This window comes from Galeopterus variegatus, unplaced genomic scaffold, assembly GCF_000696425.1.
Source record: "Galeopterus variegatus unplaced genomic scaffold, G_variegatus-3.0.2 Scaffold5732, whole genome shotgun sequence".
Lineage (NCBI taxonomy): Eukaryota > Metazoa > Chordata > Mammalia > Dermoptera > Cynocephalidae > Galeopterus > Galeopterus variegatus.
In genome coordinates, this window is record NW_007731843.1 from 99,043 (window position 1) to 116,014 (window position 16,972).

The 16,972-nt window shown below is 37.5% G+C and overlaps 1 protein-coding gene across 1 annotated transcript in view; it reads right to left on the reverse strand.

Annotated features, from left to right (window-relative positions):
* Positions 1-16,972, reverse strand: part of LRRFIP2 (leucine rich repeat (in FLII) interacting protein 2) — a gene marked incomplete at its 5' end in the record, with an annotated part of 49,668 nt that overhangs the window by 8,610 nt on the left and 24,086 nt on the right. The window contains 5 exons of the mRNA XM_008589895.1: positions 1,238-1,287; positions 3,456-3,588; positions 3,854-3,955; positions 9,642-9,734; positions 12,259-12,351. Coding sequence (XP_008588117.1) covers positions 1,238-1,287; positions 3,456-3,588; positions 3,854-3,955; positions 9,642-9,734; positions 12,259-12,351 — 471 coding nt within the window. The remainder of the gene's footprint in view (positions 1-1,237; positions 1,288-3,455; positions 3,589-3,853; positions 3,956-9,641; positions 9,735-12,258; positions 12,352-16,972) is intronic.

Here is a 16,972-nt window from a genome sequence, read left to right on the forward strand (position 1 = left end):
TGTGGGCGCGACACCGAGGGTTGCGATCCCGTTGCCGGTCCCCGGTGTGGGCGCGACACCAAGGGTTGCGATCCCATTGCTGGTCCCCGGTGTGGGCGCGACACCGAGGGTTGCGATCCCGTTGCCGGTCAGTAAAAAAGACAAAAAAAGAAAAAAAAAAAAAAAGAAAATCTGAAAGAAAATAATTACAACCCAGAATTCTATATTCAACCAAACTATTAACAAGTAAGAGGGTAAAATGAAGACATTTTCAGGCCTACAAGGTCATGAAAAGTCAACAACCCACATACCTTTTCTCAGGAAGAAGTAGCAAAAAAAGGGAACAAATAAAGGAGGAGGAAGGCATAAGACACTGGGAAAAGGGCCCCAGCCCAGATCACAGGCAGGGAACACACCCTAGGTGCTGGTGAAGGGGCATCACATCTCTGGACTGAGGGTACAAGCTGTTAGTTCACAATGGGACAAGTCATGTGCTCCAAGATGCAAGAGGAACTGAGAGAACTCTTGATACATCCAATAACACTAAGGGTGGATTTCAACTGCTGTTGGAGATGCTGCAGCTAAATTAGCAGTGAACACATAGGAAACCAAGCAAATAAAAAGAAAAAAAAGCACAATATTAACTTTAGAGGAAACAAATAGTTGTGAAGGAAATGAAAGACGATCCTAGAACACAGCATGGCTCCCCCTGTCAGCAGTGTTTAGAGAGCCCTAAAAACTAATGACTAGAATGACACTGTTCCTTTATTAGCAGGATATGGGGATGGGAAGTATGCATGTGTGTGGCAGGACAGGGAATGAAAGACAGCTAAATCATCATCTTCCATAAAGGATGTCATTAGAGAATGCCTAAAACAGAACAATCAAGAAGCAACATAGCATGTTATACAGAGATATCCAGGCCAGTACACACCGAAAGAATCAGCTAAAAGAACTGAACAGAAATGGTCAGAGGCAAGGGCAGAGCAGCCAGGGCGCAGAACTGCTGTCTTTATAACAAGCTTCGCAGAGCTATATGACACCTTACACTATGTGTCCTGTAATTTTTTTTTCAAAAGAATAAGAAACAATATTAAGAGGCAAAATTTGAATTATCTTTTTATCCTTCAAATCTCACTTGAGTAATGATGTTTGAAATAAGCAAATTTTTTTCTAATAAATATTTTAGTTTGCTAACATTTTTCCATGTAGCTTAGTTAAAATTAATATTGCCTTCCAATGAGAAGAATGCCTTTACCTGTGATAGTAGCTCTTCCTTTTCTTCAGCAAGTTTTCGTAGCCTTACATCTAAAACAAATGAAACAGGTTGTAAACTAAATTTGGGGTGATGCAGAATATAAACAATTAAAAATAATTCTTCAAACTCATACATAGCAAACATTAGCTCATAAGTTACATTACTTACAGCTGTGAATATCAAAAGAAATAAAGGCTTTAATAGTATTACGGAAAAGAACTTAATTATCCAAAACGTATTTCCACACAACTGATATTTATCAAGCCACCAAATACAACATTTGCTCCCAAAAGCTGTGATTTCTCCTCTTAAAAACAACCTGAAGAGGGCCGGCCCGTGGCTCACTTGGGAGAGAGTGATGCTGACGACACCAAGTCAAGGGTTAAGATCCCCTTACCGGTCATCTTTTAAAAAAAAAAAAAAAAAAAAAAAACAAGGAAATGATCTCCTTTTTTCTTCAGTTTTTTTGTGGTTGTTTTTTTTTTTTTTTTTTTTTTTTTTTTTTTTTGTCTTTTTTCGTGACCGGCAACGGGATCGCAACCCTCAGTGTTGCCCCCGCTCCTCGCTCAGCCAGTGAGCGGCTGGTCTGTATGTGGGATCCGAACCCTCGGCGGGAGCGCTGCCGCGCTTCCCAAGCGGCGCACTGTAGCAGTGCGCCACCGGGCCGGCCCACCCTTGTTTCAAAAATTTGCAAGGTTTCACCACTAGACAACTCAAATGCTAAGGGTGCTCCCACAGGCTTAAGCCCTTAGCAGGAGAGATCAAAATGTATGAAAAAAAAAGTGGGTAGGAGCGGGACTGGGCAGGGGGAAGCTGGAGCAAAGAAAATAGAGGAACACAATGCTGAAAGAAGCAAAGTCGTACAAAAGCTAGTGCGGGGAGGGGAAGGGAGCTGACTCTAAGATAGGGGCAGCCAAGAGTGAATCTGGGCTTGGTAGAAAGATTGTAGGATTTATTCCTGGCGTGTGGAGAGGGCTGCTTCTTTCCAAGCCTGCATTAAAATAGGCTCCTTGGACTGAGGAGATATCCATTGTTCAGTTAAAGCAGCAACTGAAATCTGGCCAACCACTCCCCACAACCAACCAGGGTCACAGCCAAATGCAAGTTCTGGTTTCTTCAGCACCTTCCAAACAGCAGAAGAAACACCCTGAGCTGCCCAGAGCCATATACTCATTCCATTCTCTAGAAATTCTCTATCGCTCACCTGGCATCCTCTGCTTTATCAAAGTGCACTACATTTCTGGAATTCTGCACACTATAGAATGTGCTTACTAAGTTTTAAAATATCTTTAAGATTGATACATTCTTTTTTTTTTTTTGCTTTTTTGTGACTGGTAAGGGGATCGCAACCCTTGGCTTGGTGTCGTCCGCACCGCGCTCAGCCAGTGAGCACACCGGTCATCCCTATATAGGATCCGAACCCGTGGCAGGAGCACCGCTGTGCTCCCAGTGCTGCACTCTCCCAAGTGAGCCACGGGGTCGGCCCAAGATTGCTACATTCTTACAGTATCTCCCACTCCCCTAGGAAACCTACAAATATATAAAAACAAGATAAAAAAAGGAAAATAAATTGCTTTTTAATAAATAAAAGTGCGCTGATGATATAATATGTATCTGTGCCATTTTTCTTCCTGTATAGTAGGATTCTTGGGGGGTGGGGAATGAATGAACCTTTGTGATTCCCCGGAGATTCTCAAAGAGTTAAATTTAAGAGGCTCAGAAGCCCTGCTCTGGAGGTCACACTCCTCTGGTATCTGTCTTCTTGATCACCTGTTTCTTGCCTTAAGAAATGTGACGGCAAAGAGCTACAGAGCCCTAGGATAAGTGTAGAACGTAAAACCAGATGTTCCAGGAAGAAGAAACTTAAAACATACTTGGGAAGTCTCTTACCAGTCCGTTGCTTCCCTAGGATGGGAGAGATGTGCCAAACTATCTCTGCAGAAAGTTTACAGGTAAGTGAAAAAAGCAATGTTTATATACCCACAGTACTTCTATCCAGAGGCCTTACAGTTACATTTACTGCCTTGCAATGACTCAGATGCTGGTTTCCCAAGGTCAAGATGTCTGAAGACAATGTGCCTAGATCCTTGCTGTTAAGGATCTACATAAGTCTCAGAGAGCCCTTATGTTATTTTTGTTTTCCAAGCAGGGATATGAACAAGCTGGAATCACAACAGGGCAACATTAATCCAAGTCAGCATAGCAACTAGTGTCTTACCTAGTGGCCCTTCTCCCGCTGACTCCAAGACCTGAGCAGCTTCCTGAGACACAACAGTAATGGCTCCAACCACTGGTTCATGACTGACATCACCATTGGGCGTGCCATCGGGGATTATAACTAAGCCATGTTTCTGTGAGAAGAAAAAAACCCACCATCAAAAAAGATGGCCCACATGGAAGCAGTAAGCTCTGTGAAGTAACTCTGCAACAATACATGTTTGCCACAGGTAAAACCTGGTTAGAATTAGTTATGTGGAACATAACTCTGTGGAAGAAATGACTTAGACCTACCAAATCTGGATTAGGGAATAAACACTGTTTTGAACTCACGCTAGGAAAGATGACAGGACAAAAGGAAGGCAGAGGGACCTGAGCTCCAGGCTACTGCTAACATACCTCTCCTGTCTTCACTGTGTCCTGCAGGTCAGCCAGCTCCTCTCTGAGCGTATCTCGCTCATTCCTAAGGCAGGCAATGTATTCTTTCTGTTTCTCTAGGGCCTGGTTTTAGGCAGGGTAGCGAGGGAAAGAATGGCACAGAAAAAGAGCAAGTGAAAGATAGCAGAGAAGTACCTAATTCAAATAAGCAAAGTTTATAAAGGCATAAAAAGCAAGGGATCAGTTAAAAGTGTGGAAACAAGCAGTCAGATACGGAAAGAAATACAAAGTTACATGGATATACATTTCCAGCAGAGAGTTTTAATAGAAACTGATTCTCATGCATAAATCCAGCAAAACATGCTTATCATATCAAGCAGGAAAATAAATCTTTCTTTTCCAGTCTATGAAAAAAACAGGAAAAGGAAGATGAAGACAAGCAGCAATAGTAAAATAAAGTTTCCTTTACTGATCTCCTCAGTACACTTTCACTTTGTGAACAAAAAAACACATTTCATATTTAACTAAAACAGATTATTCAAGAACATACTAGTTTTTTAAAAAATAAAAAAAAATAGTTCTGGAAGAAAAATAACTAGTATGTATAAGGTATTTTAATTAATTATTGGCTGTATAATTTCCTCTGTAATTCAAAATAGCTAATTTCCAAAAGGACCCTCAAGACTCTATTTCTGTTAATTTAATTAAATACAGTTAAGACTCATTTGGTTTTTTAATATACTTTCAAAATGTGAAAAACAAAAAATAAAATACTGACAATAAAAATATATAGTCCACCTATGGAGAACAGCAGAATACAGGTTTCAGAATCAGGCTTTTGGGTCCTGGTACATACTTAACTTACCTATTCCTCAGTTTCCTCATCTGAAAAACAGAAGGGATAATAGCAGCACCCATCCCTTGGGCAGAGGTTTAAAGGAGTTAGTGTAAAGCATTGCCTGCAGGGCCTAAGAGGACAGGGAAGGTTCAGGAAAAGCAGGCTGGTGTTTTCATTTGTAAATTCACTGCCGTTTCCTGAATCTTGCAACTGCCAGAGCTGAGGAGGACAGTACAAAAGCAGGAACATACTTCGGTCATCAGTGGCAAATCAAATCTACTATCACTATGTAATAAAATACTTCAAAACACACCCCTGTTAAGCAGTCTGTGCAGGAACCTCACAGCTAGGCTACTTGAAAAAGCCTTTCTCTACATATTTGTTCATATATTTAATGCTTTCTGCCAGCATTCCCACAAATCCAAGAAGTTAAACTACAACAGATAATTTTCCTCTCGGTTTATTGGATTTAGAAGTGGGACAACTGCTTAGTTACTGATGGCTGAATATTTGAACAATCTTTTAAATCATTACAATCCTACTGTGCAACCAAACTGGGAATAAGTAAATAAGAGATGACAACAACTATCATTTGTGTAGCACAAATTATGTGGCAGGCACTACTTTATATACGCATAATGTCCCTATATATGTTACTTTACATATGAAACTTCTCCCTTATATACCCTGTCATGTACTTGTCTTATCCCCATTTTACAGATCAGAAAACTGAAGCTCAGAGAGGTTGTATTTTTTGCCCAAAAGTCACAGTAAGTGGCAAAGTCTGAACATGAATCTAGTTCTTTTTGGTTGCAAAGCCCTTGGGTACAGCTTTTTATATCACAGCCCAAGAAGGCCATATTGTGTTCCCTTACTGAACAATCCTAGATGACAATCCTAGATGATGCTGGAAAAGTAGCCCATACGGCAAGTCCTAATCTTTACCTATGCAGACTTCAACGTAAATATCTAACTTCCTTTCAACAATTTACATTCACACCATATGATGTGTCTCAAGTCTGCATGTAAATTAATGATTTGAGTTTCTAGCTGCATAAGGCATTTACTCTAACCCTTCAAGCTAGTATTAACACTCATTAGAAAAAGCACAGCAATACCTTCCATCTGTTGATAGTCACTTTAATCTCTGCTGGGTTAAATAGCTTTGGTCATTGGTATCTGCATGCATCACCACATATAACTGAGTAAATGATCACTGTCGCAACATGCTCTATATAAACAACACCAATGAATATAAAAGACTTCTTAGGAACAGACCAATATGAAACTAGGAATTCTAGCAATTGCTAGTACATGACATTTGCTCCTTTTCCACATCTTACAATACTGGGTTTTATTTTTACTTTTGGACTTTTTAATTTTATCTTCCCATAATTATGGATGGGAAAATAAAATATATCCTGTAAATTTACCCATTTTACCACAAAAATTTGAAGATTACTGAAATACCTCATAATTGGACCAAATGTATTCTGAAATCCTCTGTATCACCTGGCCATATAACCAGTACCCTGTGTTTGCATGCAACAGTAGATTTTCTTTAGGGTAAAAAGTGCATGCTTTTAGAGATCTAAATAATTTTTTATTCCTGACCTAACCTCAAATTCTAGCACTAAGAAGGCAAAAAGATATGTATAATGGGCTGAACTTTTGGGGAAAAGGTTAATTCTCCATATAATTCCACTGGGGCACAAATATCTACAGTCAGAATGGGAGTAAGTTTATGTTGGGCTATAGAGATACACAAGTCCTTCGTATGCACCTATTCTACACATGGGCCCCTGGTGCTCGGAACTGCAGGGGAGCTAGAAGGAAGACCACTAAGTTCAATGAAGGCAGAACTGAAGAAAACTGAACTTGTACCTGGGAATAATGGACATGTTTCTTCATTAAGGTACTAAATTTAAATCTTGAAAATGAAGCTAGAGATAAGTGACACATTAGGTAGTTATCAACCACACTGAAAATATATCTTTTAAAAGTCAAAGGAGGACCACCTCGCCTGCATTAGAATGGCTACTATCAATAAAACAGAAAATAACAAGTGTTGATGGTAATGTGGAGAAATTGGAACTCGTGTGCAGTGCTGATAGAAATGTAAAATAGTACAGCTGCTATAGAAAACAGTATGGCTGTTCCTCAAAAAAATTAAACATAGAATTACTACATGATCCAGCAATTCTACTTCTGGGTATATACCTAAAACAAATGAAAGCAGTGTCTCAAAGAGAAATTTGTACACCCGTGTTCATAGCAGCATTATTCACAATAGCCAAAAGATGGAAGTAACCCAAGTGTCTATCAATGGATGAATGTGGTATATACATACAATAGAATATTATTCAGCCTTAAAAAGTAAGAACATTCTGGGGCCGGCCCGGTGGCGCACTCAGTAGAGTGCGGCGCTTGGGAGCACGGCGGCGCTCCTGCCGAGGGTTCAGATCCCATATAGAGACCGGTCCGCTCACTGGTTGAGCGCGGTACGGGCGCGACACTGAGGGTTGCGATCCCGTTACCGGTCACGAAAAAAGACAAAAAGGAAAAAAAAAAAAAAGTAAGAACATCTGACATGCTGCAATACTGACGAACCCTGAAGGCATTATGCTAAGTGTAAAATCAATCACAAAAGGACAAATACTGTGTAATTCCACTTATGTGAGGTACCTAGAGTAGCCAAATTTATAGAGACAGAAAGTAGAATGGTGGTTGCCAGGGGCTGAGGGGAGGAGGGAGCATGGGGATTTACTACTTAATAGGAACAGAGTCTCAGCTGGGCAAAATAAAAAAGTTCTGGAGATGGATGGTGGTGACAGCACAACAATGTGAATGTACTTAATGCCACTGAACTTTACACTTAAAATTGGTTAAAATGGTTAATTTTATGTTATTTGTATATTAGCATTATTTTTCAAATTCAAAGAGCCAAGGGGGGTATAAACTATTGATACACAGAACAACTCAGATAAATCTCCAGGGATTTATGCTGAGTATAAAAAGCTAATTCCAAAAGGTTATATACTGTATGATTCCATTTATATAACATTCTTAAAATGGCAAAATTATAGAAATGTAGAACAAATCAGTGGTTCGGGGCGGGGGTAGGTAGTAGATATGGCTATAAAAGGGCAAGAGGAGAGGTCCCTCATCATGATGGAAATGTTCTGTTTCTTGACTGGATCCAGGTCAATATCCTGGTTGTGATATTGTACTATAGTTTTGCAAGATGTCACGTATGAGGGAAACCAGGTAATGGGTATATAGGATCTCTCTGTATTATTCCTTGTAACTGCATGTGAATTCTAAAATGTTCTCAAAAAAAATTTTTTTTTAAGTTTTATTAACAAAATGCAAAGAAACACATTCTTAAATAAGACATAAAATAAAGACATCCACTTATTCACTCACTAAATGCTGAGACAGTTAAGCCAAAAAATTTGTATCATAACCATCAGCATACCTTTTTGGTAGCAAAAAAGTTTTGTTTTGAATAGCTATTTTATTGGACTGAGAGGTTTGGGGTTTTTCTATGACTGGTCCAGGATGATTGAAAAGACACACGGATGAAGGAGGCACGCGAGACCCGGGCTGACAGTTCACCAGAGAAGTTCCGCTTTATTCAAGGACTGCGCGTATATTTATAGGGAGCTGCGTTCAGGGTTTGGATAGGGGGTGGACGGGGCGGTAGCTGACTGGACGGGGCTGGGCAGGAAGTGAGCCTTGGACCTGTGACTGGTTGAGGTTTGGCGCCGGCGGGCTTCTACTGCGGAGAAGAACCCAGAAGGACGCCATATTGCCAGGGAGTGCCTTCCCCCTCCCCCTCCGCTTGAGTGCCCACGGTATCCCTACAATGATGAGTTTTAAATACTAAGCCAATTATACAAATTACAAATCCTGGACCTGCACACCTATGCTAAAGAAAATACATAAGGTCCTAAAACAAGCCCATTCTAGATAGAGACCAGATTTTAACTAAGTTTTACAAATTACCTACTTTGTGGTAATTTGGTAATGTGGTTCTTCAACGCGTTTATTAATGAGAGGGTTGGAATCCTTGGAGTGATGAAAAGGACTAGATACTTCTGACCTCTGGCTGCGCTTCAGAATGCCCCTAATAAAAGGAGGCCCCAAAGAGATTCACGTCCGTGCATGTCTCTCACAGGCTCTCAGGGATCTTTGCCAACTTTTCTTACCCCACCTAACCTCTTCCTCCACCATAGCTGTTCTCTGACAAGCTAAGGCTCTGGAAGCTACAGCTGAGTGGTTCCCCTACTGCAGAACAGACAGCTCATGCTAGGAGATGGGACTGCCAGTCCAAGTCCACCTGAGATGAACTGGTTGGAATTCTTTCAGTCTCCAGTGTACTTGGAATCTACCTTCAGGGCTTAGGGAAAAAACAATGAAGACTTTTTCCTTATCTGGGCCCCAGCTTTGAGGAGTTCTGGTGTTATAATTAGAGATGACCTCACAACTTGGCAACTCCAGCAAGTCTTACATTCCTATCCACTTCTGTAATTAAACTGATTTTAATCTCTTCCTATTTTATTCACCAAGGATTTATAGGATATTAATAACTTTTCCCTACTCCCACTCCCTATCTTCTTCTTATCCAAATTCTTGCAATGTAAGGATAGATATCAAGTTGCCCACAAAGTTTGAATTAAATGTGGCTGCTTCTGGATAAGAATCCTAGGGGAATAAAAAACAACTTCCTTTAAAAGTTCCTACTTGTGGGTTTCACAAGCCCAGAGTTGGTTGGAAAAAAAGAGTTCTTTCCAGGCGTAGTATCAGGTTTTCCCACGAAAGTCTTTCTGTCTCCTGCTTATCAAATTTCACACTGTATAAATGCTCAAGAATATTAAAAGGACAGATTTTTAGGACTCTCTAAGTTAAATTCGATTGGTCTATTCCTCATCTATGAGCTTCTAACCAAAACTCCATTTCATCTCATACCCCAATTTTTTTATCTTTCCAAAGAAGTGTCTCCTGGAGGTCAAACACCTCTTTTGTCATGGTGTCTACTTTCTGCTGCATGCGCTGATTCTCCTGCAGAGGAAGAGGGGAAGAAAGGAAGAGAAGTAATAAAAGGGAAGAAAGAAAAAAGGGAGAGGGTTAGAGAGAGGAAAATAGAACAAAAATAAAGCTGATAAAGAAATTTAACAAAATGGGAAAGTCTGTGATAAATAGGAAGAGCAAGAGTGGTTTCCAAAAGAAAAGATGACATCCAGAGTCTTAGCCACATGACTCTCACTGGGGGCTAGACATAACTGCTCCAACCACAGGTATGTGGAAGCAAACCATCTAGGGTCTCTATATACATACAGCTCTATATGTGCATTCTTCCTTTGATAACTGCCTTTTTTTCAAACATGGAACACTTTACATTTCTAAAGAGGGAAATTCAGGTTTCCTATGAACAAATGATCCTTTGGCATAAAGAACAAGTAGTAGTTTTGAATTTTATTTTTTTAAGCACAACTTAAAAAATACAAGACAGACATATCTTGGCTTGATCATTTTGAACTTGTTAGCAAACTCTAGGATAGCAAAAAAAGTCATGAATTTATAGGAAAAACCAGTTTTCAGAAAAAAATGAAATTTAACATTTAGCAACTCATAAGGAACTCTTCTGATTAGGCATTGATGCTCAATTTATACCCTCATACTTAACAGGCTTTCTTCTTATGCATTATTGGTAAATTATCATCTCCTACTTTTCCTACTCGTACATTACCTACTTTACTATGCAGTACTCAATTTTAAAGATGAAAAAGCATTATTTGTCATATTCAAGGTTTTTCAGTTGTGCATAACCATGGATACTAACATCTAAAGGATGTTAATTCTAAATATAAATAACACCTAAAACTAGGGTTTTAAAAGTTTGTATACCCAGCATCCTGGGCTTTTAAAGAAACCACAGTGACAAATTACAGATCAAGCATTACAATTCCTCTTAAATGCAATTAACTATTAAAAACCAGAACATTTAACCAATCCTAACTTAAGCTATTCAATTTGAGAAGTAGCCTCCAAAGCAGTTTTATAATTCATTGCAAGTATAAAAGGGAGAAAGCATATGTCTTAATTAGAAAAAGAAGAAGTAGTTGGCATATTGACACAAAAAGAAAAAAGAACAAAAAAGGAAAGGATTTCACATTATTTTTAAATACCAGCAAGATGCAAAATTTAGATAATATGCTTCCTACCATATATGGAAAAACTAAGAAAACTTAATGTCACATATAATCTGATAGCTCCAAAGGGTTATCTGTATCTGCATTTAGAATCCACAAATTCTGGTTATGTTCACTTCAATTATTCTTAAGAATGACTAAAAATAACACCAATGCACAAATAGAAAAATAGTCATCTCTCTTCTGTATTAAATGGCTTTGTAAGTCATTTACAGAGAGAGAGTAAGTTCGGCAGATCTGAGGGGGGAAAGAAAAGAGGAGAGAGGGAAAAAGAGAGGCTGGGTGACTGAGTAGTAGTACTGATGACACCCATGTAGTGTGGTATCATCAGTAGTACTGATGATACCACACCAGTAGGTGAGGTATCTCCTCTGGGATCATTAAGAGCTGGCCTTTCCTAATCATCAACATTAAATTAACATTAGATGCCCTTGATAACCACACATAGATCGTGGGCAGGATCCCCCTCAGACTGACTTCCATATTTATAAAAAACAACTTCAAGGGAAAAAAAACCACATTTAAAGAAGAACTGAGATGTATGCATGGTAGCAGGCCCTCAAGGATGATCAATGCTTTCAAAAAGTTCCTGGTGGACTACGCTCCTTCCCACTCCTAAGATGTTGCCAACAATGTGGCACACAGAGTTCTAGCGAAAACCTGATCCTCCACACTAGCCGATCTTCATCTTTTTGCATATAAGGTATGTTGGCAATTTTATCTTTTTCATTTAGCCACCTCAGAAGTGTATCTACCCGAGTGAAGACAAAACGGTATTCCTCAAGAATCATGTCCCAAAAGATGGCATTCACTACATTCAAAGAATAACATTACTCTATAATTTTCCTTTTTTTTTTTTTTTGTCTTTTTCCGTGTCCGGCAACGGATCGCAACCCTCAGTGTCGCCCCCGTACCGGACCGGGACCAGCAACGGGATCGCAACCCTCGGTGTCGCTCCCGCGCCTCGCTCAGCCAGTGAGCGGGAACCAGTCTGTATGTGGGATCCGAACCCTCAGTGGGAGTGCTGCCGCGCTTCCCAAGCAGCGCACTGTAGCAGTGCGCCACCGGGCCGGCCCTCTATAATTTTCCTTTTGGCCATTTCTTAATATATCTTTAGGAAAGAGTGTGCTTAGGAATAAAACACACTTATAAAAACTTCTGCTAATAAAGGGGGAAATGTTTATAGGGTTCATAGTATTAATTTTTTAAGCCTACCTTTACACGTTTCATGTTTGTAAAATTTTAGGATACAGCCAAATGCGAAGAGATAAGTAAACTCTTTGCAGCATTCAAACTCTCTTACCCTCCCAAAACACACCCTCATCTCATCCAATTTTTTCAAAATTGAGTGTTCCTACAGTTCATATACATACCTCAATAAGCTCATCTCTTTGCCGAAGGCCTTCTTTAAGTTCATCCATCTTATGCTGCAGCACGCTGCACATATGTTTCTGCCTTTCTAACTCCTGTTATTAAACAAATGATATCATTTACACGAGTTATGGTACATAACAAATTTGAATATATACAACACAGAGGCTAAATATGACCTCCAGAAATATGCCCAGACTACTGATTCATATAACTTAGAAAAATTGCATATTCTATGTAAAGGTTCAGAAAATTTTAAATTTTCATCTCATAATATTGATTATATATTTAGAAAAACCCATACTAATCAATGGCAAAATTACTACAAACAATGAGATGACTTAGTAAAGTAACAGGTTACAAAATTAAGATATGAAGTTCAAACCTTCATAGATACAAACAAAAACTAGAGAACATATAATGAAAACAATACCAAAATAAATAAAACCAACATTAAATAAAATATATACATGTAAACTTATATCAGAACTTATATGAGAAAAATTATATGAAACGCTCCTGAAAGACAGATAAACAGGATTGAATAAATGGAAAGGCATACCATCTTTTTGGATAAAAAAGTTTTTACACCATAAAAATGCCAGTTCTCCCTAAATTAATCTATACATTTAATGCAGTGCAAATAAAAATACATCAGGGTTTTTCTCCTCAGAGCAAGACAAGCTATTATAAAGTTTATTGGAAGAAAAACCACAAGAAAAAGTAGCCAGAAAAAAGCATATTGAAAAAGAAGCTAGCCTTACCATATATTAAAACATAAAGCCTCTATAATTACAACAATGTTGTAATGGCACATGAATACAACCAATGGAGCAGAACAGAAAATTCAGAAATAGACCTAATTACATATACATACGTACTAAACAATAACAACAAAAAGAGCATCTTGAATCAATGAGAAGACATATTTTTAAATTAATGATGTTGGAATAACTGGATACCTGCTCAGAAAAAGAAAATTGAAACCATATCTCACACCACACACAGGACAAATTCTAAATCGATCAGAGGTTTACATAAGAAAACAAAGGCTAAGAGGAGAAAGGGAGAAGAGGGAGGCAAATAGGAGGGAAACATAGAGAAGGGGAGAACAAATTATACAGTTACTAAAAGAAAAGATGAGTAACCAAGGAGTGGAGGAAACTTTACTAAAAAATAACTCAAAAATAAAGAAGCAAAAAAAAGGTGAAAGAGGCAATAAATTAGACAACAAAAAATTAAAACTTCTGAATGGCAAAAGATACCACAAGCAAAGTAAAAAGACAAATGACAAACTACAAAAAAATTTTTACAATTTATATCAGAGACAAAGGGTTACTATCTCTCCATATAGAGAACCTCCAAAATCAGAAAGAAAAAACACCAAATGTTAAAAAAAGGCTAAAGAAATGAACAGTTTACAGAAAAAGAAGTGGAAACAGCTCTGAATATGAAAAGAAGCTCTTATTAAGAGAAATGCAAACTAAAACCGTTTTCTCACCAAAACACTAGTTAAAGTCCAAAAACTTGATAACGTATTTTGCGAAATACTATGGAGAAGTGAACAGAAGTGAAAATGATATATGCAGACAAAGGGGAATTCAGCAATATCCTACAAAACTACATACCTTTCCACCCAGCAATCCCACTCTTATGATTCTTTATCATAGATACATTGGCAAAACTACAATGTTATTTTTTGCAAGACTAATTTTAACAGCAAAACACTGCAAACAACTTGAATGTCCATTAATAGGGAACTGGAATAAAGTGCAGTGCATCCACACAATGGAATAAATGCACAGCAGCGAAAAAGAATCAGGAAGATTTCTCTGTATTACAATCATAAAGTGATAAGATCAAGAGGCAGAAGGGCATTTTTAGTATGCTAACCATCTTCTAAGAAAGGAGGGATACAAATACATATTTTTGTATATTTTTTTTTGAATAGCTATATATTTTTTTAGATTAAAACATGGCTATAAACCATTAAATTAAAAAATTCCCAAAAGGAAAGAGGAAATAGGGATGAAGAGACAGAGATAGAAGATTAACTTCTTCAAATATATTTTCTTTGTTGATTTGGCTTAAGATCTACATGACTATTTTACATAATTGTAAAACAAAATTAAATTTAAAAAGCAATTACTAGTGGAAACAACCCAAGTGTCCATCAACAGATAAATGGATAAACAAAATGTAGTATACATACAGTGGAATATTATTCAGCCTTAAAAAGGAAGGAACTCTTGTGACATGCTACAACATAGATGAGTCTTTAGGACTAATCATGCTATGTGACTCATTATACTAAGTGACATAAGTCAGTCACAGAAAGACAAATATATGATTCTACTTACATGAGATACCTAGAATAATCAAATTCATAGAGACAGAGAGCAGAATGGTGGCTGCCAAGGGCTGGGGACAGGGAGAAATGGGGAACTGTTAAATGGGCACAGAGCTTTAGTTTTGCGAGATGAAAAATTTCTGGAGATCTGATGCACAACAATCTGAATATATTTAACACTACCGAGCTGTACACTTTAAAATGGTTAAGACAGTAAATTTTATGTGATGTTTTTTATAATTAAAAATAAAAAAAATTTTAATTAAAAAAGCAATTCCCAAATATCAAAAATAAAATGCAGTGTACCTCACTATATATCCAGTTAGTAGCATAAGCACACAGAGAGAAACTATTTCAAGTAACTTTGAAAAACAGTAGTTTGGCTATATATAGCCTAGTGGCAGAGATAACAGCCAAACAAAACAAAAAACTTCTAAAATTGTTTTCAGTAATTATATCATTGGTGTTAATGTTGGTATTGCTATTCTGGGTAATGTGGGATAAAGCAACAAGAACAGAATATAACATAATTACTATCATCCTCAGTGACTTTGAGAACTAGGAATTTGGGTGTGGGAAAAAGGAGACACAGATGTAAGAAAGAAGAGGTTAACTAAAAATTCTCGAGTCTTGAATATGAACTGAAACTATCAGAATGAACTCATATTTTGTCATTAAAACAAACAAAAAAATCTCCACATACATATTTTCCAGATATATCCACTGAAAAAGCCTATAAACAGTGGCAATGAACACTCCTAGCTCTCATATTGTTCCATTGAAAGAGAACTTGGGCTCCTCAAATAAATGACTGACTCCAGGTCTGGGGCAGAAAATGGACAAGATGAGACTGAAATATTTTCTTCTGCCAAAATGCAAAGAAGCTATCAAAAACAATTAGACTTGTTAAAAGTGCTTAGTAATCAAATTGAAGAGGCACATATTAGCCAAAGGTGGGACAATTTGAGCATCAAAAAGAATAAAAGCCGCAATGCACTGAAAACATCAAATGCTTGAATTTATGACTTCATAATGACATTTCAAAAAGAAAACAACAATTGTTCACTATGAGAGGATACTAAGCAACCAATTCCTTTTTATGAAAAGTCATAAATAAATACAAAACATCAAGCCCCTTATCTTGCTTTTCCCATGTAAACTGTCTCATCTGAGTAATAAGAGATGAGGAAGTTTCTCTTTAAAGATGAACTTAACCTAATAAATTAAGCATAGGAAAGTAAAAAGAAAACCCACAGAAGGGAGAAAATACTTGCAAATCACATATCTCATAAGAAACTTGTATCTAGAATATATAAAAACTCTTAACAACTCAATAATAAAATGATGAATAATCTAGTTAAAACATGGGCAAAGGATCTGAATAAACATTTCTCCAAGGAAGATACACAAATGGCAAATAAGCCCATGAAAACATGCTCAAAATCATTAGTCATCAAAGCCACACCCACTAGGATGGATAGAATAAGTCAGTTACCATATGACCCAGCAATTCCATTCTTAAGAAGACACTAAGAGAAAGAAAAACATATGTCCCACAAAAAATTATACACAAATATTTATAGTAACATTATTCATAACAACCAAAAAGAGGAAACAAATCAAAGTCCACCAATGCACAAATGGATAAACAAAATGTAACACACCCATACAATGGAATATTAATTGACCATAAGAAGGAATGAAGTACTGATATACACTACCACATAGATGAACCTTGAAAACACTATGCTAAGTGAAAGAAGCCAATCACAAAAGTCCATATTTTTCATGATTCCATTCATATGAAAGTCTAGAATAGGGAAATCTATAGAGACAGAAAGTAGGTCAGTGGTTATTTGGGACTGAGAGGTATAGGGATAAAAAGATGATAGGCAAAGGGGATAGGGTTTTGGGTTTTTTTTTTTTTGAGATAATGAAGATATTCTAAAAGTGATTGGATGTGATGGTTGCACATATATATGAAGACACTAAAAACCATTGAATTATACACTTTAAATGCATGAAATGTATGGTATGTGAATTATATCTCAATAAAGTTATTTAAAAATTATAAAAAAATGATAAAATCAGAATATCCCATTTTGCGACCCCTAATCAACTAAAAGACCTAAGTATCCAGGTACAGCATCATAAAGAGACAGCCACACATCTGGGCCTCCTGAAGGGAGAGAACTGCACCACCTATGAAGGAGACTTGCCAAAAAAGCCTAAGTTGATTTGATTAAGCTTCTATAACTACCTACCTATTTATAGGAAATACAGAGGGAAGGGGAACATGGTAAAGACAACATGAGGATGAAAACAACAAAATCTCTAAGACTGGGAAACTATTAAGACAATCCAGT